The sequence below is a fragment of the Mobula hypostoma genome, chromosome 3 (genome assembly GCF_963921235.1).
Source record: "Mobula hypostoma chromosome 3, sMobHyp1.1, whole genome shotgun sequence".
Classification (NCBI taxonomy): Eukaryota; Metazoa; Chordata; class Chondrichthyes; order Myliobatiformes; family Myliobatidae; genus Mobula; species Mobula hypostoma.
This window is the reverse complement of record NC_086099.1, coordinates 148,142,337-148,164,807: the sequence shown is the minus strand read 5'-3', so window position 1 is coordinate 148,164,807 and position 22,471 is coordinate 148,142,337. Positions and strand designations below refer to the sequence as shown.

General features: G+C 41.4%; 1 protein-coding gene across 2 annotated transcripts in view; it reads left to right on the top strand.

Moving 5' to 3' along the window:
• The window catches only part of vps50 (VPS50 EARP/GARPII complex subunit), a 220,849-nt gene that overhangs the window by 106,732 nt on the left and 91,646 nt on the right, over nucleotides 1-22,471 (top strand). For both annotated transcript variants that reach the window (XM_063043837.1, XM_063043839.1), the window contains 2 exons: nucleotides 2,103-2,235; nucleotides 21,030-21,121. In XM_063043837.1, the coding sequence (XP_062899907.1) occupies nucleotides 2,103-2,235; nucleotides 21,030-21,121 (225 nt within the window). The remainder of the gene's footprint in view (nucleotides 1-2,102; nucleotides 2,236-21,029; nucleotides 21,122-22,471) is intronic.

Below are 22,471 nucleotides of genomic sequence, written 5' to 3'. Positions count from 1 at the left end.
ACAGTTGTGATAGCTGGAGTCATAATTAAATGGTTGGTTTTGGACTTATTTTGTTTCAAGACTGCATTTTTTTTTTCTTGTGTGACCCACAACACAGGCTTTGAGAATCCCAGGCATAAATAATTACTACTACTACTACTACTATTACTACCACCACCACTACCACTACTACTGCTGGTAATAGCAGCAACAATAACATCTGCCCATAAAGCAACTTACTGGCGCAATGAAAAAAAAACCCTGGACGTTTTGGCCCTTGGCTTGGCATGCTTGACGTAATTTGGCCCTTGTGGAAAACTAATTGGGGATCCCTGATCCTCAAGGAGTGGTGGCTCAGAAAGGACCCCCACCACCCAGGGCATGACTTCTTCTCATTGTTACCATAAGGAAGGAGATACAGAAACCTGAAGGCACACACTCGGTGATTCAGGAACGGCTTCTTCTCCTCTGCCATCTGATTTCTAAATAGGCACTGAACCCATGAACACCGCCTCACTACTTTTTTAAATTTCTGTTTATGCACGACTTATTTTAATTATTTAATATATTTACTATAATTCATTTTTCTTTTCTATATTTATCATGTATTGCATTGTATTGTTGCTGCAAAGTTAACAAATTTCTTGACATATGCCGGTGATATTAAATCTGATTCTGAATATTGACCTAGCCATTGAGGTTTGTTGATTTTACTGAATAGATGCAGCAGAAACATAATATAGTAAATGCAGCAATACAGGACTAACTTAATTCATTTATACTTCTGAGAGAAGTAACTGGGAAGAATCACATAGCATAAATTTGAAAATAAAAGATACGAAACTATGAAATCTAGCAGTTGATATTGCTATTGGACAACTTTCTTCTGGGTCACTTGGGAATTCATTATTGTGGATGTACAGTGTAATTGGAAATTTCTCGCTATTGGTATCCATTGCAACTTTACCTATAGTTCTGTTCGAGAATATTGTGTGGGCAATGTGGAGAATAATTTGGTGCTCAGCACGGCCATCAGTAGCTTTTTTTCTTTGACTGAGCATTTACTCAGACGTGAATTCTTTTTGAACCAGACAGAGGATGAAGTTAGTGTGCTCGGACATATCAACAGCTCATTTGGGTAGTATCTTTCAATGTAATAAATCTGCCAATAGGCACCTCATAGGAGAAAGAAAAAAAAATAATAGACAAGCTTGAAGTTAAGTGAAGGGTATTCCCTTTGCATTTTGTGGAGGTCCTTGAGTGAAATGAGGAAAAGAAAATAGTTTTTCCTATTTATTAGTTGTGAGGTGGTTTGAGACCAATTACAATGTTATTTAATTGTTAAAACCAGTTTTCATCTCCAGGAAATTAAACCAAGTTTTACTTTGTAATCAACACACATGTGTGTTGCTTGAATTTCCAGCATCTGCAGAATTCCTGTTGTTTACTTTGTAATATATTTTTTAAAGTTTTCGTTAAATGTTTAAAAATTACAATTAAAAATACTGCTTAATGGTACTTACTTATGAAGTATTTTGCCTTCAGTGATTTGCAAATCAGGTGGAGAGCCACTGAGAAATAGAATAACTAATGCATTTCGAGTCCTAATTGCCAGTAATTCACTAAAGTGCACACTCCAACCCTATTATATTTCATAATGCATTTGGAGCATGTTATGTCTTTTGTATCAAATCAAAATTCAACAATTATCTTTAACATTCTTTCTGTTATGGCTTTTACCCATTGTTCGGGCTTTAGAACTTGTGATCTGATGAAGTGGAGGGTTAAACATCATTATCTTCCAATGGCGATCTTTAAGTTTCATTTTGTTGTTCGAATCCAACAGGAATTTCCTACCATTTCTGTACATGGTTGCATGTAACCTGCATAGAAAAATTGGTGGTTATATTATTTTCAAAATCGTAATTATTTTTTCAGGTCTTGAAGTAACAGGCTATTATTGAGTGGGTGACTTGTTGTACAAAAGGATGAAGGATTTTGAAGGATTTATAGAATGCTTTCTAATTAACAAAGGAGCAACAAAATATTAGGATATAGACCTCATCTCCAAGTGTGTTTGCCCCTGTAAAAGGTGCCTCAATGTTATTTTTTTTCCCCAACAGCATATTACTCCAGACAGCTACATTCCATGTCTCTCTGATCTTTGTAAAGCCCTGTGGGAAGTCATGCTGAGTTACTATCGGACAATGTCATGGCATGAGGCACATGACAATGAAGAGTCTGCTCCGGCTTCTGGTAGGGAATGACATTACAAACTCAGAAGTGCTTGTTACTGCTTTCGGAGTATATGAAATCAGCTTGTGTGGAATGATCTGTGGTTGGCATGCAAGCAAAATTATTTCACTGTATCGAGGTATATATGACAATTTTAAAAAATAACCTTGTTTCTTTAGTCACCCTATATGTCAGTTTCAAATAGTGGATAATGTAGTGTAGCTGTGCATCATAAAATAATACATTACATCATTCCTTCCTTTAATATACTGAATGGAGTTTGACCAATTTTCTAATAGTGATACCAGTACTATAATTTGTGTAGCTACTAAAATTTTTGTCTTTGTTTGGCTATTCTCTTTCTAATTGCCACTCCTAAACAATTCTCTTGGCCTTTAAGTGAACAGAGGGACAAATAGCAGAAAGTGAAGGTCTAATGGGCTGCTAACGTTTCTTGGGAGAACAGAAACTCTTAAGTCTATCTTAATTATCAATGCTTTTTAGTCGGTAAGTTAATGTCTTGGGCATCTTGCTGCTTTAGTAATATATGTAGAAACCAAAAGCAGTATCACTGATGATTTTACCTCAAAGATAAGATAAATATTAGTTTTATTTGTCATGTGTACTTAGAAGCATACAGTGAAATGTGTTGGTTGCATCAAATCATATCAGCGAAGATTGTGCTGGACAGACTGCGAGTGCCGGCATAGCATGTCCACCACTTACTAGCCCTAACTTGAACATCTTTGGGATGTAAAGAAACTGGAGCATCCGGAAAAGAGCCACGTAGCCGCAGGGAAAGATTACTAACTCCTTGCAGACAGTGGCTGAAATCAAACCCTGATCTTACAACTGGTGGTGTTAAATGTTCCATACCTGTAGGAAGTGCAGCCAGCTGCAGCTGCTGACTGACCATGTGTTTGAACTGGAGCTTGATGCCGATGCATTTAGGATCATCCAGAATGTTGAGCAAATTGTAAACTGGAGTTTTAGGGAAGTGGTCACAGCTAAAGTCAAGCTGCGGATAGTTTGGTGAGCACAAGGAGAATTATGGGGCAGAGACAGATAGTGCAGAATGGTCTCACTGTGACCATTCCTGTCAGCAACAAGTGTCTATCTGGATACTGCGTGGAGGTATGTTCCCTTTTCAGGGCACAGTAGCAGCAGCAGCCAGATCAATAACACTATGCACAAAATCCTGGAGGAGCTTAGCTGGCCAGGCAGCATCTATGGAAAAGAGTAAATAGTCAACATTTCAGGCCAAGACCCTTCATCAGGGCCAGAGAAAAAGATGAGAAGTCAGAGTAAGAAGGCAGTGGGGGGGAAGGGAGAAATGCAAGGTATATTAGGTGGCCACTAGGAGATCCTGCTTTTTCTGGTGGACAGAGCGCAGGTGCTTGGGGAAGTAGTTTCCCAGTGGTCACCCATTTTAATTCCACTTCTCGTTCCCATTCTGACATGTCAGCCCATGGCCTCCTCTCCTGCTGCAATGAGGCCACATTCAGGTTAGAGGAGCAACACCTTGCATTCCAATCTGATGGCTTGAACATCAAGTTCCCAAACTTCCCGAAATCCCCCTCCTCCCTCGCCACTCCCCATTCTCATTTTCCCCCTCTCACCCTATCTCCTTACCTGTTCATCACCTGATCCTTCCCTTTTTCTTTCTTCCATGGCATTCTGTCCTCTCCTGTCAGATTTCCGCCTTCTCCAGCCCTGTATCTCTTTCAGCAATCAATTTCCCAGCTCTGTACTTCACACCTCCCCTCTCCCAGTTTCACCTGTCAGTTTGATTTTCTTCCTCCCTTCTCCCCACCTTCTTATTCTGACTTTTCATCTTTTTTTTTCTCCAGTCCTGATGAAGGGTTTCGGCTCAAAACGTCAACCGTTAACACTTTTCCATAGATGCTACCTGGCCTGCTGAGTTTTTCCCGCATTTTGTGGGCGTTGCTTCGATTTCCAGCATCTGCAGATGTTCTCTTGGCGGTAACAGTAATACTGGCTCTGAGGTTCAGCAAGGAAGAGTAAAATCAGGCAGAGCTGTGGCTGCGAAAGGGTAGTGTGTTGTCTGCTGGGTGCCAGAGTCAGGGATGTCTCAGGGAGGCTGCAGAACATTTTCAAGGGGGAAGGGTAAACAGCCAGAAGTCGTGGTACAGATTGGCACCAATATCATGGGTAGGAAGGGGTAAGAGGTCCTGTGCAGTAAGTATATAATAGAGTTGGGCAAGCGGCTGAAAAGCTCGACTTCAAAGGTGGTAAAAAGAGCATAAGAAATAGCAGGAGTAGGCCATCTGGGTCATCGAGCTTGCTCCACCATTCAATAAGATCATGGTTGATCTGACCATCTCCACCTACCTGTCTTTTCCCCATAACCCTTATTCTCCTTCTATGCAAAAATATATCCAATCTTGTCTTAAGTATATCTAATGAGTTAGCCTCCACTGCTTCACTGGGCAGAGAATTCCACAGCTTCACCACTCACTAGGAAAAGCAGTTCTTCCTCACCTCCGTCCTAAATTTACTGCCCCGAATCTTAAGACTTTGTCCCCTAGTTCTAGTCTCACCTACCAGTGGAAACACCTTTTCTGCCTCTATCTTATCTATCCCTTTCATAATTTTGTTTGTTTCTCTCAGAGCTCCTCTCATTCTTCCGAATTCCAGCGAGTACAGTCCCAGGCGACTCAATCTCTCCTTATGGTCTAACCCCCTCATCTCTGGAATCAAGCTGGTTTTTCCTCCTCGGCACCACTTCCAAAGCCTTCCTCAAGTAAGGAGACCATAACTGTAAGCAGTACTCCAGATGCAGCATAACCTCCCTGTTCCTAAATTCAATCCCTCTAGCAATGAAGGCCAACATTCCATTTGCCTTCTTGATAGCCTGCTGCATCTGCAAGCCAACTTTTTTGTGATTCATGCACAAGCACTCTCTGAATTATTCCCAGTGGCGCTTGCTAGTCAGGGCAGGAAAGGAAAGATGGAACAAATAAATATGTGGCTGAGGAACTGGTACAGCATTTCATGTTTTTGCATCATTGGAACCTCTTCTTGGGCAGCAGTGGCCTGTTCCAGAAGGGTGGGCTGTGCTGTAAAGCGGGGGGGGGGGGGGGAGGTGGGTGGAGGTCAATCTCCTGGCTAGTATTACTCAGGGGGGTTGAACTAGTTTTTTAGAAGGTTGGGAACCAAAACACTAGGTCAGAAAGTGGAAGGATTGAGAGGAAGTTGGATGTCATGACGAGTAAGAACAAGCAGGAGCAAGGTAATAGACACAATATGATATATGGATTTATTTTAATGTTAGGACTATTGTGGGTAAGGATGAACTTAGGGTATGGATCAGTACATGGAACTATGATGCTTTGGCCATGCCAGAGACTTAGTTGAAAAAGGGACAAGGGTAGTTTCTTAATGTTCCAGGGATTTGTGTTCCAGAAAAAAAAAGGAGGTAAAAATGGTGGAGGGAGAAATTGCACTGTTGCTTAGAGATATATCACAGCTTCACTTAGGATATATAATGGAGGGCTCATCTACTGATTTTATGTAGATAGAACTTAAAAATATATATATGTGCAATTACTCTGGGATATTGAGGAGCAAATGCATAAGCAGATTAGGTGAAGGTGTGAAAACAACAGGGCTTCAACTTCCCTAGTATAGAATGGGACATCCTGAATGTGAGAGTTTTAGATGGGGTAGAATTTGCTCGATGCATCCAGGAAGGCTTACTAAATCAATATGGAGATAGTTCAAATAGAGGAGAAGCCATACTGAACCTGGTGTTGGGTAATGTGCCTGGCCAGTTGACTGATCTTTCTGTCAGGAAAAAGTGATTGCAGCTCCTTAAATTTTAAGATAGCTCCAATTTTTAATTCAAGGTTCTTTCAGAAGTCAGAAAAGAGGCACAAAACTTGCTTCACATTGATAGAAAGGAAAATTGAAATGGATGGTAATAGATGTCTGCTAAGCAAAGAGAGAAAGGCAAAATGATCTAAGATGGTGCTGCCTTGTGGTGTAGCTCTTTTTATACTACATAGATAAGGAAAATTCCATTCAAATTCATAGATAAGAGTCAATGAGTTGCTCACTGTTCAAATAATGCAGCACCAAGAGATGATTCCAGAACTCTCCAGAATTGTACCAATCTAACCACTAGGAGGCACACTGAACTACTACATAATCATACTGTGACCATTGGGAAGCAAGTAAATAGTTACTTGCATATAAGTAATTATATTTATAAAACACAATTAATTGTTAAACTGCAAAGAAAATAACTATTAAAAAGTCTAATCTAAGAATAAACAAATCCAACAAAAAGAACTAGAGTGAGTTAGTGGGAACAGCTGTTTTTAGGCAAGTACACACCTGATGTGGAAAACATTTAAAGAACTGCACAGGGCAGCTATGTTCCAGTAGAAGGAAAGACAAAGCTGGCAAGGGGAAAAAACCTTGGAAATTGAAAGATGTAATTTTAGTCAAAAAAGAAAGATGAGCCACGCATAAGCTTTAGCTGGCTAAGTGAAACAACCCTTAAGGATTATAAAGAAGCCAGAAAGAACTTGAGGGATTGAGGAGAACCTGGAGGGGCCATTAAATATCCCTAGCAAGTCTGATTAAAGAGAATCTGAAGGATTTCTATCTATAGATCAAGAGCATGAGGATATCTAGAGAGCAGGTAGAACCACTCTGTGGTAAAGGAGGGAACATGCACTTGAAGATGGAGGATATGGGTGAGGTCCTAAATGAGTATTTTGTAAGGATGGGGAGATCAGTGTGGTTCTCATGCAGGCACTTCAAATCAAAGAAGATAGTGTTGAATCTTTTAAAGAACATTATGGTGGAATGTCGCCAGGACCTGATGGGATATTCCCCAGGTTATTGAGAGAGAGAGAGATAATAGATGAGATTGGTGGGGCTCTGACCAATATCTTTGAGTTGTCTCTAAGCACAGGTGAAATCCCAGATGACGTGCAAGTAGCTAATGTTGTTCCATTATTCAAGAAGGGAAACAGGGATAATCCTGGAAAGTAAAGACCAGTGAGTCAGTGGTAGGGTGATTACTGGAGAGGATTCTTCCAAATAGGATTTCTGAACATTTGGAAAATCATGGCCTAATTAGAGGCAGTCAGCGTAGTATTGTGTGACACAAATTGTACTAACTTGATTGGGACTTTTAAGAAGGTAATGAGGGTATTGATGAAGGTAAGGCTGTGGATGTTGTCCATGTGCATTTTCGTAAAGGCATTTGAGAAGATCCCTCGTGAGACTCATTCAGTAGATTAAGATGTATTAGATTCATAGTGATTCGGCAGTTTGGTTCAGGATTCCCTTACCCATGGAAGACAGTGGATATTGGTATATGGGACTTATTCTGGCTGGAGGTCTGTGATAAATGGCTTTCTACAGGGGACCATATGGGACTTTTGCATGATCTGGATAAAAATATAGATAGATGGGCTTGTAATGTTGCAGGTGATGTGAAAATTGGTGTGGATATGAAGACTGCTAAAAAAAAACAAGTTCATTTGCAGATATGACCAGAAAAATGGCAGGTGGATTTTAACATATCCAATTGTAAAGTATTGCACCTTGGGAAGTGAAATGTGAAGGGACAGTACATTGTGAGTGGCAGAACCCGTAACAGCATTAATGTGCAGAGAGATCCTGAGGGCCAAGCCCACGGATCTATAAAAGTGGCTTTGCTGGTTGATAGGGTGTGCATAGAAGGCATATAGCATGTTCGCATTTATTCATTGAGTAAATGAGTTCAAAAGTTAGGAAGATATGTTGCAGCTTGATTTAAAAACTTGAGTTAGGCTGCATCTGGAATATTGCATTCAGTTCTGGTTGCCCCATTGTAGGGAGGTTGTAGGGAGGATGTCGGGGCTTTGGAGAGGGTGCTTCAGAGGCTTAGCTGTATGCTGCCTGAATTAGAGGGCATGTGCTATAAGGAGACGCTAGGCAAACTTGCATTGTTTTATCCAGAACACCGGAGGCTGAGGTGAGATCTGATAGAGGTCTATAAGATTGAGATGCAGAGATAACCATCTAATATTTTTATCATAGGGTTCAAATGTCAGGTACCAGAGGGCATGCATTTAAGGAGAAAGGGGATAAGTTCAAAGGAGTGGGGCAGTTTTTTTTACACACAGATCAGTGGGTGCCTGGATGTGGTTGGTGGTGGAACAGAGGCATTCAAGAGGCTCTTCAGTAGGCATAAGAATGTGCAGGAAATGGAAGGATATGGGCATCATTTATGCAGAAGCAATTAATTGGGCATTTGATAACTAATTAGCTCGGTACATCATGGTTTGAAAAGCCTTTTCCTATGCTGTATTGTTCTATGTATATTGAACTAAAACAGCATTCAGATCTATTTTCAAAGTAAACAATGACAAGTAATGGAATGCTTGCTGGGTTTGACTATAACCATGTTTGTTGCGGAAGTCATCAAATGTTTTAATACTTGAAATTCTTAGTTTTATTTAACATACATTATATCTGCATAGTAGACAAAAGATTGAAAAATAACAGGGATTTTCATTTCTATTAACTATTCACCACTTGGGCAAGTTAATTAGATAAAGTTCATATTAAGTTTTGGAGCATTTATCTCTGCATCAGTAGGTTTTAGTGCTACTTGAGCAGAAAATCTGAAGTTACTCTTGAGTGTACGCAGACGGAATAGTATGCTTTTGAAGGCATTGTAGTAAATTTTGTTTATCAACAGAAAATGTTTACCTGTCCAAGTGGATGTAAAACATCACCATGTAGTATTTCATAGAGAGTGGGATGTTGTAGCGTGGATGAAATTACCGGAGAGACAGAGTCACTGGTAGATACAAAGCAGCTCCTTTATTCGACACAAGGTACAGCAGGCATCATACGGACGGAGACGCTTTCCGCAGAACGGTCTGCTACCTAAATGTGGGCTCGATATTTATATGCTAAACACAAAGGTAATCGCTACTTAAAAAGTTACAGACAATGCATAGACAATGCTTCCTATTGAAGCTACATACAAAATTTCACACCATCCTTTCCTCCTGACGCCAACATGTCTGGGTTGGTACTTACAGCCTTTAGGAATGTAAGTTAAGTCTACAATACATTTATTTGACATTTCCCGTGCTAACATAGAAGACAATTCATACAATTAATATTTATAATGTATAGACGATACTGCCTTCAAAACTACAGCATCAGGCACCAGAAGCATCTGGTATTTACACCTTTTAGGAAGCCCATTGTGGTGGACTCAATCCACAGTCCTTTGTCAAACAGTTAAAATAGAAGTCTGGTAGCCAAAGTCATTTAAGTGTTAACAAATCATCTACCTAAAAAGAATCCACTCTAACATGGGAAATACTCTCCATGTTGTGCACTATATTTATCCCTTGATCGATTTCAGTGAAATTGGATTTGATAGTAAGTACATCACTGTTTTGAGAGTCACTGTAATTCAAATTAGCACTTAAGGTCTGAAAGCTTCTTGCAGTGCATGAAGCATGAATCTCAGTTAGTATTTTGGTGAGGTAGATAGGGTTCATCTACGGGGCAGTAGAATGAAGGATAGACGGACCCTGTTGTTAAATTTTATTTAATTGTCTTTATTTTTATTATATTAAATTTCTAATTGTTGCTCCAACTTGATAGGTCTTGTGTGATTTTTTTGGGGTTGGTTCAAAATGCAGAAGTCTGCAGAGTAGTTTTTGTTTGCTTCAGGCATCTACATCGTAGAAACAATTGTTCTTGTATCATCAGATAACTGGAGTAATATGCACTAGGCACATAGAATGCCACAGGCTGTTGTAAGACAAGAGGAGAGGGAGGGGAAAGGTTCTCAGTGGCCATTGCTGCCCAGGATATTAAAGGTATAATTTTCCAGCTGAATCTCAGTAGGGGTCAGTGAAAGCTTATGAGAATGTCCTTGATGAAATATGCCACGTAACCACACTGGTTCAAACTCGGAATGGGACGGTGAATGTATGGCCAGTAATTGTTAATGAATTTTTATACATTTGGCTTTTCCTAGGCTGGAGTTGAAAATACTTAAAACATTTAACAGTGGCCATTCATAATGGTTACACATTTTATTCACGTAGAGAGATAATGGAGACACCAGAGTCTGCAAATACAGTAATCTGGACCAATAAACAAACTGCTGGAGGAACTCAGTAGGTCAGGAGCATCTGTGGAAGCAAAAGGATGGTCAACTTTTCAGATCAAGACCCTGGACTGTGACTGTGAGGGTCTACAGGAAACAGCTGGTATAGAGAGTTGAGGGAGAGGGGTAAGGCAGGAACTGACAGTTGACAAGTGAGTCTCGGTGACAAGGCTTCGCTGGACAAATGAACCAAGTAAGAGGAGGGAAAGTTGTGACAGCAGCTAGGAAATGATTGGAGACAGTGAAGGGCCGTAGATTGTGGAATCTGATTTTGATATAAACATAATGAATGAGACCAAATGGGAGTGATGCAGGGCAGCTGGGAACAGTGGGGGTAAGAGGAAGAGATAAAGTAGGTGGAGTATGGATGTAACAGGCAAATGGAACGAGGTCAGGCAGAGGAAAGAAAGTTGGTAATGGAGCTGGGTGGCAGGATTAGGATTTGGAATGAAGGGGATGAGTGAGAGGACCTTGGTGGATCAGTTCAAATTGAAATAGATGCAAACCATTTCAAATCCCCTTCCCATTCCCAGACTAACCAGTCCTTGGCCATCTCCACTGCTAACAGAGCATCACCTCTTATTCCATTAGGGTAATCTATAATCCAATGACATGAACATTGACATCTCCAAGTGTTAAAGTAACTCATGCCCCTCTGTTCCTTTCTCTCTCCTCATGTACTCAGATTCTCTCTATCAACTCTTTCCCCCATACTCATTCTTCATCTGGTTCCGTCTGCCTCTCCCATCCACATGTTCTACTCACTTGATTCCCTCCTCGTCCTCATTGTTCTCAACTGTCCTGCATTCCTCCCCTCTGTGGTTTTACTCGTCACCTTCCTTATTTTTATATCATTTTCCATAATCTGCAGCCCTTTGTCAACACCAATAACCTCCCAGCCTCTCTTGCTTTTAACATATCTCCCTCCCACACTTGGCTACAGCTCCTGCCTCACCCTACTTGTTCAGCTCATTATACCAGATATCTCCTCTTCATGTGACCTGAAAAACTGATTATCCCTCTCTCACCACATTTGATGCGGGACCTTCTGAGTTCCACCTGTATTTTCTTTTCTGCTTGAAGTAGATACGGAAATACATGTTACTAGGGAAGTGGTGTCAGGTAAATTGAAGGGATTGAAGGCAGATAAATCCCCAGGGCCAGATGGTCTGCATCCTAGAGTGCTTAAGGAAGTAGCCCAAGAAATAGTGGATGCATTAGTGATAATTTTTCAAAACTCGTTAGATTCTGGACTAGTTCCTGAGGATTGGAGGGTGGCTAACGTAACCCCACTTTTTAAAAAAGGAGGGAGAGAGAAACTGGGGAATTATAGACCGGTTAGCCTAACGTCGGTGCTGGGGAAACTGCTGGAGTCAGTTATCAAGGATGTGATAACAGCACATTTGAAAAGCGGTGAAATCATCGGACAAAGTCAGCATGGATTTGTGAAAGGAAAATCATGTCTGACGGATCTCATAGAATTTTTTGAGGATGTAACTAGTAGAGTGGATAGGGGAGAACCAGTGGATGTGGTATATTTGGATTTTCAAAAGGCTTTTGACAAGGTCCCACACAGGAGATTAGTGTGCAAACTTAAAGCACACGGTATTGGGGGTAAGGTATTGATGTGGGTGGAGAATTGGTTAGCAGACAGGAAGCAAAGAGTGGGAATAAACGGGACTAATGGGGTACCGCAAGGCTCAGTGCTGGGACCCCAGTTGTTTACAATGTATATTAATGACTTGGATGAGGGAATTAAATGCAGCATCTCCAAGTTTGCGGATGACACGAAGCTGGGTGGCAATGTTAGCTGTGAGGAGGATGCTAAGAGGATGCAGGGTGACTTGGATAGGTTGGGTGAGTGGGCAAATTCATGGCAGATGCAATTTAATGTGGATAAATGTGAAATTATCCACTTTGGTGGCAGAAATAGGAAAACAGATTATTATCTGAATGGTGGCCGATTAGGAAAAGGGGAGGTGCAACGAGACCTGGGTGTCATTATACACCAGTCATTGAAAGTGGGCATGCAGGTACAGCAGGCGGTGAAAAAGGCGAATGGTATGCTGGCATTTATAGCGAGAGGATTCGAGTACAGGAGCAAGGAGGTACTACTGCAGTTGTACAAGGCCTTGGTGAGACCACACCTGGAGTATTGTGTGCAGTTTTGGTCCCCTAATCTGAGGAAAGAAATCCTTGCAATAGAGGGAGTACAAAGAAGGTTCACCAGATTGATTCCTGGGATGGCAGGACTTTCATATGAAGAAGGACTGGATGAACTGGGCTTGTACTCATTGGAATTTAGAAGATTGAGGGGGGATCTGATTGAAACGTATAAAATCCTAAAGGGATTGGACAGGCTAGATGCAGGAAGATTGTTCCCGATGTTGGGGAAGTCCAGAACGAGGGGCCACAGTTTGAGGATAGAAGGGAAGCCTTTTAGGACCGAGATTAGGAAAAACTTCTTCACACAGAGAGTGGTGAATCTGTGGAATTCTCCGCCACAGGAAACAGTTGAGGCCAGTTCATTGGCTATATTTAAGAGGGAGTTAGATATGGCCCCTGTGGCTATGGGGATCAGGGGGTATGGAGGGAAGGCTGGGGCGGGGTTCTTAGTTGGATGATCAGCCATGATCATAATAAATGGCAGTGCAGGCTCGAAGGGCCGAATGGCCTATTCCTGCACCTATTTTCTATGTTTCTATGTTTCTATGTAATGTGGCTGTGTAAGGTGAATCTTTTATTACTTATTTACAGGATGAGTACATCAATTTCAAGACCTATAGATCACGTTTGACCCATAGATAATTATATGTTAGAATATAATGATGAAGGTAGAGTCACACAGAGACTGAGGGTGGGGCTTGCATGTGAGGGTGCTCCAGCTTAATCAGTGGCATTGTTGCCTCCCAGTGCCAGAGTCTCGGGACATCTCGGACCGAGTCCTCAGCAGTCTTAAGTGGTTGGGGTGGAGTAGGGAGGTGAAGAGTCAGCGATCGTAGTCCATGTAGGTACCAATGACATGGGTAGGAAGAGTGATGAGGTTCTGTAAAGTGAGCTCAGGGAGCTGGGTACTCAGTTAAAGGGCAGGACTGGCCTTTACAGAACTCACTTTACAGAACCTCATCACTCTTCCTGTTCTGATCCGTTCCACATAATAGTGGGGCCAGAAATAGGAAGATCATACAGTTTAACATGTGGCTAAGGAGTTTTTATAGGAAGGAGGGCATTAGGTATTTGGATCATTGGGCTCAGTTCCAGGGAAGCTGAGACCTGTTTAGAAGAGAGGGTTTGTGCCTGAACTGGAGGGGAAGTAATATCCTAGCAGGAAGGTTTGCTAGTGCTGCACTGTGAGGTTTAACCTCGTGTTGCAGGGTGATGGGAACCAGAGTACCATAACAGATAGTAGAGATATTGTGAAGATGTTTGTTGTTAAGACCGCGGACAAAGTCAGGAATCAAAAGTTTAAGCATAGTGCGACTAATGTTTGGAACAGTGTATATTTCAAAGCAAATATTGTAGCAATGGCAGGTAAGCTCGGCATGGATCAGCAATTAGAATTGTGATATTGTACCCATTAGTGAGGGCAGGAGAGGTAGGATTGGTAGCTCAATATTCTGGAGTTCCATTGTTTTTAGACATGACAGAATGAAAAGGATTAAAGATGGAGTGGTGGCGTTAGTAGTCAGGGAAAATGTCACGGCAGTGCTCAGTTGGGACACACTGGAGTACTCGCCTAGCGGGGCTTTATGGTGGAACTGAGAAATAAGAAAGGTATGACCGTGTTAATGGGGTTATATTATAGACCACCCAATAGGATTTAGAGGAACAAATTTGTAGAGAGATTGCAGACTGTTGCAAGAAACAAGGTTGTTTTCAAAGTAGTAGGTAATTTTAATATTCTACGTATTGACTGGGACTCCCATACTGTAAAAGGACTAGATGGGTTAGAGTGTGTCAAATGGGTTCAGGAAAGTTTCTTTAATCAGTATGTTGAAGTCCCAACAAAAGGATGTGTGAGAAGAGAAGATGGTGGCGCAACGCAGCTCGCAGTGGCCACTCTGGCGGTGATGTCTGTTATTTGTCAAGTAGGGTTCCGTGCACAATCCTGATTTGATGGAGACGAACGTGAGAGCACAGAGGAACATCTGGTGAAACTTCTGAAATGCCTGCTTCGCTGCTGCTGCTGCTACTGTGTGGTCCAGAATCTCCGGAGGAGAAGGCCCCAAGTCCTCGGCTTTGCTTGTTGCTCGGCAGAAGATGGTGCTTGGAGACCCTGTGTCGGAGGGGCTGGTCGGAGGCTTGAAGTTTTCAGACAGACTCAGAGTCCGCTGCGGTCTGGTGCTTCCAGTGGTGCTGCTTTGGCAAGTTGGTGGCGCTTGGTTCATAGCGGGGAGAGTTCCTCCCTTCTGCCACCTGCGTGAGATGATGAGTCTATCGGGACTTTGAGACTTTTTTTACCATGCCCTTGGTCTGTTCTTTATCAAATTATGGTATTGCTTTGCATTGTTGTAACTATATGTTATAATTATGTGGTTTTGTCAGTTTTAGTCTTGGTTTGTCCTGTGTTTTCTTGTGATATCATTCTGGAGGAACGTTGTATCATTTTTTAATGCATGCATTTGTAAATGACAATAAACGAGGACTGAGTGTCCTCATAATCTAATAACCGAATGTTGAAGTCCCAACAAAAGGATATGTGATACTTGATCTGGTATTCAGGGATTGAGACAGGTGATAGAAGTTTGTGTTGGGGAAATGCTTTGCATCTAGTGATCATAATGCCATTAGTGTCAAAGTAAGTATTGATAAAGATAGGTCTGGTCTGCGGGTTGAGATTCTGCATTAGAGCAACACTTTCAGTACGCTGGATGAACTCAGCAGGTCGGGCAGCATCAGTCAGAAATGGTGAGTTGACATTTTGGGCTGGAACCCTTCGTTTCTGACTGATGCTGCCCGACCTGCTGAGTTCATCCAGCATACTGAAAGTGTTGCTTTGATCACAGCATCTGCAGATTATTTCGTGTTTACGATTCTGCATTGGAGAAAGGCCAATTTTGATGGTATCAGAAAGGAGCTGGCAAGTGGGGATTGGGACAGGCTGTTTTCAGGCAAAGTTTTACATGGTAAATAGGAGATCTTCAAAAGTGAAGTTTTGAGAGTAGAGGACTTGTATATGCCTGTATGAATAAAAGGTAATGATAACAGGTTTAGGGAACGGTTTTCAAGAGATATTGAGGCCCTGGTTTAAAAAAAATAAAAGGAGGTGCATAGTAGGTAGAGGCAGGTAGGAACAAATGAAGTAGTTAGGGAGTATAAGAAATGCAAGCAAACACTTAAAAAAGAAATCAGGATGGCTAAGTGAAGGCATGAGGTTGTCCTAGTTGACAATGTGAAGGAGAATTCTAAGGGATTCTACAGGTATGTTAAGAGGAAAAGTATCGTAAGGGACAAAATCGGTCCTCTGGAAGATCAGGATGGGTGTATATGCATGGAGCCAAAAGAGATAAGATCTGAAATAGATGTTTTTGCATCTGCACTTACTCGGCAGACGGGCACAAAGTCTATGGAAGTGAGGCAAAGCAACATCAAGGTCATGGACCTGATGCAGATAACAGAGGGGGAGGTATTTGCTCTTGAGGCAAATTGGCATAGATAAATCCCCAGGGCCTTGCAAGGTGTTCCTTCGCACCCTGTAGGAGGCAAGTGCAGAAATTGCTGGGGCTCTAGCAAAGATATTTAAATCACTTAGTGACGGGAGGTACCGGAGGATTGGAGGAAAGCTAGTGTTACACTGTTCAAGAAAGTCTCTTAAAATAAATCAGAAAATTGTAGGCCAGTGAACCTGATGTCACGAGTGGGAAAAGTTATTGAAAGGTATTTTAAGGGACTATATGTAAGTGTTTGGGTAGACATGGACTGATTAAGGATAGTCAGCATGGCTTCGTGCATAATAGGTCATGTCTAACCAGAGTTTTTCGAGAAAGTTACCAGGAAAGCTGATGAGGACAAGGCAATGAATTCAAAGTATACAACTCTAAGATTCTTCTTCACCAGATAGCCACGAAACCAAAAAAAAAGAACACTAACACGATCGTCGATCCCCAAATCCCTCTCCCCTGCATGAAATGCAACAAGAACGTTGACCCTGAACCCACTGCCTCCACGCAAAATGCAAAAAGAACATCGACCTCCAAATCCTCCTCTCCCTGCACAAATAAACTACAAAAAAAACAAGAACATGAACCCTGTGACCCCTGCCCCCCCGCACAAAATGACACAAGAACATTGACTCCCACAAAAATAAATGAAAAAAATTGGGCAAAAGGCACAAAACTTAAAAAAAACTTCTAGACTGGGAAAAAGGGTCTATAGACCATAGTCCAAATCCATATCCATATCCTAAATGCAGAAAACCTCCGTAATTTCGCTGGGCACAGCGGCAGACTAAACAGGCTCCCCGCTCCGGCAGCAGAGCGATCCCACCTGCGATCAGAAGGCAGGCAGCCAATGCTCATCTTCCACACTGGTCTCGATGTTTCAATCTCTCTCATCGCTTTAATCGGCGAATTGGAGTTGAACACCTCCCCCCACCCCCCACTCCCTCCACAGTTGGCTGCCTTTTGGAATCCTCCTGGAGACAACCAAGCACTGGAGAACCTAAACAATCTCCAAATTGGAAAAAAACAGGCTCTAGCATTTCCAGAAACACATTCAAGATGAACAAGATGAAAACCAGACGTCGATGACACAAAAGTTGTCCACGTGGTCTTTACTTAGCAGGGCATTTGACAGGATCCTTGCTTGGGAGGTTGGTCGGGAATGTTCAGTCACTTGGAATTGAAGATGCAGTAGTAAAGTGCATTTGACATTGTCTTTATGGGAGGAACCAGAGAGTGGTGGTAGATGGTTGTGCCTCTGAATAGAATCCCATGACTGATAGAGTGCCCTAGGGATCGGTGCCAGGTCTTTTGTTGTTTGTCATCTAAATCAGTGATCTGGGTGAATGTGGTTAATTGGATCAGCAGATTAGTAGGTTACACTAAAACAGTGAGAAAGACTATCAGAGTTTGCAGAGGGATTTGCATCAGCAGCAAAAATATTGGGACCATCCTCAGTAGGACTTACACAGAGAATGCTAGGGCACTGTGAAGTGCTGTAGAACAAAGGAATCTGGGAATATAGGTCCATAATTCATTGAAAGTGATGGCACAGGTAGATGGGATCATAAAGAAAGCTTTTGGCTCATTGTCTTTGATAAATCAAAAGTATTGAGTATAGATATTGGGATGTTATATTGACCTTGTATAAGGTGTTAGTGAGGATTAATTTGGAGTATTGTGTGAATTTTTGGTCACCTACCTACCTACAAGAAGGATTTAAATAAGGTTAAAGGAGTGCAGTGAAAATTTACAAGGATATTGCTGGGACTGGAGAAGCTAAATTATAAGGAAAGATTAAATAGGTTAGGACTACTCCTTAGAACACAGAAGACTGAGGGGAGATTTGATAGAGGTATACAAAATTATGAGGGGGAAATTATAGGGTAAAAGCGAGCAGACTTTTTCCACTGAGGTTGGGTGAGACTACAACCAGAAGTCATGGCTTAAGGGTGAAGGGTGAGATGTTTAAGGGGAACATGAAGGGAAACCTCTTCAGTCAGAGGATCATGAGAGTGTGGAATGAGCTGCCAGTGCAAATGGTGCATGCAAGTTCAATTTCAACGATTAAGGAAAGTTTGGATGGACACATCTATCGGTATGGAGTGTTATGGTCCCGGTGCAGGTTGATGGGAGTAGGCAGTTTAAATGGTTCTAAAGGGTGAAAGGACCTGTTTCTGTTCAGTACTTTTCTATGACTCTATGACCTGATATCTGTTGGACAAGTAGTAAGGCCTGGGCCTTTCTCATACTACCTTCAGATCTGCATGCCTGCCTTGCTCTTGGTCACATCCTACAATCCAGTTCATAGAGTCAAAGAGAGAGTGAGTCGTAGAAACAAGCCGTTCAGCCCACTGAGTGACTCTGATCCGCTAAGACCCGTTAACACTAATTATGCATTAATCCTATTTTCGTTCTGTACCTCCACCCCACATTCTCATCAACACCCCTCCTCCTCCCTCTGCCCCTCCCCCATCTCCAATCAGTGCTTTAGCAGAATTTACAATGGTCGGTTTAGCCAACCAACCTACATGTTTTTGAGATATGTAATCACTTTGAGAATGTGTGAACTCCACACAAACAGCACCTGCAGTCAAGATTGACTCGGACTCTGGGACCATAAGTCACGGGAGCAGAGCAGACTCAGGCCATTCAGCCCATTGAGTTTGCTCTGCCATTCAATCGCGGCTGATCCTGGATTCCACTCAACACCAAACACCTGCCTTCTCGCCAAATCCTTTGATACCCTGACCAATTAGAAAATGATCAACTTCCGTCATATGCGTGGATTCGTCTCCACTGCAGCCTGTGATAAAGCATTCCACAGCTTTACTACTCTCTGGCTAAAAAAAAATTCCTCCTTACCTCTGTTCTAAAAGGTCGCCCCTTAATTTTGAGGCTGTGCCCTCTTGTTTTGGATACCCCCACCATAGGAAACATCCTCTCCACATCCACCCTATGTAGTCATAGAAACATAGAAACGTAGAAAACATACAGCACGATACAGGCCCTTCGGCCCACAGAGCTGTGCCGAACATGTCCCTACCTTAGAGCTACCTAGGCCTTACCCATAACCCTCTATTTTTCTAAGCTCCATGTAACCATCCAGGAGTCTCTTAAAAGACCCTGTGGTTTCCGCCTCCACCACTGCCACTGGCAGCTCAGTAAGTTTCAATGAGATCCCTCTGCATTCTTCTAAATTCCAGTGCATACAGGCCCAAAGCTGCCAAATGCTCCTCATATGTTAACCCCTTTATTCCTGGAATCAACCTCATGAATCTCTAGACTCTCTCCAATGACAACACATCCTTTCTGAGATATGGGGCCCAAAGCTATTGACAATATTCCAAGTGTGGCCTGACTAGTGTCTTATAAAGGCTCAGCGTTATCTCCTTGCTTTTATATTCTATTCCCCTTGAAATAAATGCCAACATTGCATTTGCCTTCTTTACCATGGACTCAACCTATAAATTAACCTTCAGGCAGTCTTGCACAAGGACTCCCAAGACCCTCTGCACCTCTGATGTTTGAACCTTCTCTCCATTTAGATAATAGTCCATACTATTGTTACTTTTACCAAAATGCACTATCATACATTTCCCAAGACTATATTCCATCTGCCACTTTTTTGACCATTCTTCCAACTTGTCTAAGTCCTGCTGCAATTGTATTGCTTCCTCAGCACTACCTACCCCTCCACCTGTTTTCGTATCATCCACAAACTTTGTCACAAAGCCATCAATTCCATTATCTAAATCGTTGACAATATGAAAAGTAGCGGTCCCAATACTGACCCCTGAGGAATACCACTAGTCACTGGCAGCCAACCAGAAAAGGCTCCTTTTATTCCCACTCATTGCCTCCTGTCTGTCAGCCATACCGTTATGCATGCCAGTGTCTTTCCTGTAATGCCATAGAATTTTACCTTGTTAAGCAGCCTCGTGTATGGCACCTATATGATAGCAACCCTTTCACCTGTACCACTTTTCCATACTACAGGGCTAATTATCTCCTGGAATAATACGTTCATGTAACTTTCTCATTCTGATACTTTGCTGGTTCCCAATCTTATATTCAAGCTCATCAACTCTTAAGATCAGGTTACAAACACTTCCAGCAGATGGATCCCAATGTTTTTTATCATGTTACGCCAGGCAACTTCAATGCATCAACTACTGCCATGCTGTCTTTTCCTCGTCATCTGCTCTAATCTACATGAAAGTGATATACCAGTGCTTGAAGTGTAGAAAGTGACCTTCTCACTCTGATCCATTGTCATTAGCAGTTTTTTTTGCCTCCTTACTGTAAACTTTTGTTTATAGAGGAGAGTAGGGTTATTAATGCAACCAATTGAAATATTTGTTACCTTTCTTTGCAGTCTGTCACATTCTGCTGAAAAGAACAACATATACAATTAGCATGCTATCTCTGGTACTGATGTAATTTTAAATATTTTCTAAGCATTTCTTTATCTGGATGACTTAATGACCGGTGTGAATTATAATTCATTAAATTTGTGCCATCTCTTTTCATTTTTTTTACTTACCATTTAATTGAATGGTAATTTTGATGTTATAAAATATGGATATTTCCACAGCTGGTCAGAATTGGGTATTTACAGCAGATTTTCTAGAGTTGCAAACACTGAAGATATTTTTAATCACTAACTTGTATAACATGAAATTTGTTGTTTTGCTGCAGTAGTTCTATGCAAAGCAATAAAAATGTCTGCAAATTACCAAAATAAATAAGTGAAAAAAAAGAATACTGAGTTAGTGTCTGTAGTTTTATGGACTGCTCAGAACTTTGATACCAGAAGGGAAGAAGCTGCTTCTAAATCATTGAGAAATCCTGAATCCTATATCATAACATTACTTTGAGAAAATTACTGGTTGAATACTGACAACAGCACAATATGCTTGAAATGGCTAGAGAAGTTAAGCTCTATGTAACATGCAAAAAAGATGTGTCACAGAATTTTTTTTGTGTGTCAGATGGCCATGGTGAGATTACAACTGATGATCCTAACTTTAATCGAAGCTATGTAAAGAAGAAATTAGAACATGGCCTTTCACGCATTTGGCAGGTCTGTGCTTCAATTATAACAACTTTTTTTACAATCTACTAAATGCTGTTTTATTTTTGTTTACTAGGAATTATTGCTGTTCAAAAGAATAGTGTTATATTTTGGCTTCAAAGTTACGGTCATTTGTTAGTGGAGTGCAAATTGCTTTACCTCATGTATTTAAAATGCATATACCTTCATGCTTGCTTAATTTTATTATAAATTGACTTTCATATATAACTTCAATGCCTGATTATTCAGGACCACATAAAATTGCTTAATAGGAATGACATTTTAGATTTTAAACTGCAAAATCTTTGATAATTGGGGGTAGGGGGCGGTGGTGGAAATCATTATTTGCAGAGATTGACTGACTCAAGGATGCATGATAATGTATCAAGGAGTCTTGAGGTAGAGCACGGTAGCTCTGCAATGAAGGCTTAAGGTATACAGTCGGCCCTCCTTATCCACAAGGGATTGGTTCCGAGACCCCCCTCCCGCAGATACCAAAAAACGTGGATGCTCAAATCCCTTATTTTACCTGTCTCAGTGTGGGTGGACTTTAGGACCCAGGACAGCACAGGACCCGCTGCCCGTAGTGTTTCTATTCCGTTGACTTGTAATACCTAATGTAAATAGTTGTGATACTGTATTGTTTAGGGAATACTGACAAGGAAAATAGTCTGTACATGTTCAGTAGACGCAACGATCATAGCTCTTCTGGGAACGCTGACGCCGATTCTCCTGTGATCTTTAAGTTCTTGAGGCTGTAGCGCTTTACATAGCCAGTCAGCTATCCCTAGCACTAACACTTCCACGAATTTCAGCTTCTTTCTGCTTTATTGTACGAATGCTCGATTTGCTCTTACCGACCTTACGGCTCACTTCGGAATGCGACATGCCACTTTTCAAAAGATCTAATATTTCTAATTTCTCGGCGAGAGATAGCACTTGACGCTCCCTCTTAGCCTTTGAGGAATTGCTTTGACCACGTAATTGCTTTTTAGGAGCCATTTTTTCACAGAAACAAAGTAGCGAATGAATGAGACACGAGGTGAACAATGCTTGAACAATGAGTGCTGGAGAGAGAACTTCCAGGTTTTCCCGATTGGTTGAATTCGCACATGCAGAACTTGCGGATAAGGAGGGCCGACTGTAATTCATTTTTTAAAATCTACCATAAATTAGCAAAAAGCATTATATTTCTTACTTTCTACATTCCCTGTTTATTTTGACATGTGTAATTAAATTAATTGCAATGAATGAGACTTAGTTCTTATGAATTAGGTGAAAGATATATTCATTGTATGTCATATACCAGTGTTTAGTGTACAAATGCATTCAGATTGAAAGTGTCCATTTTAAATTTAG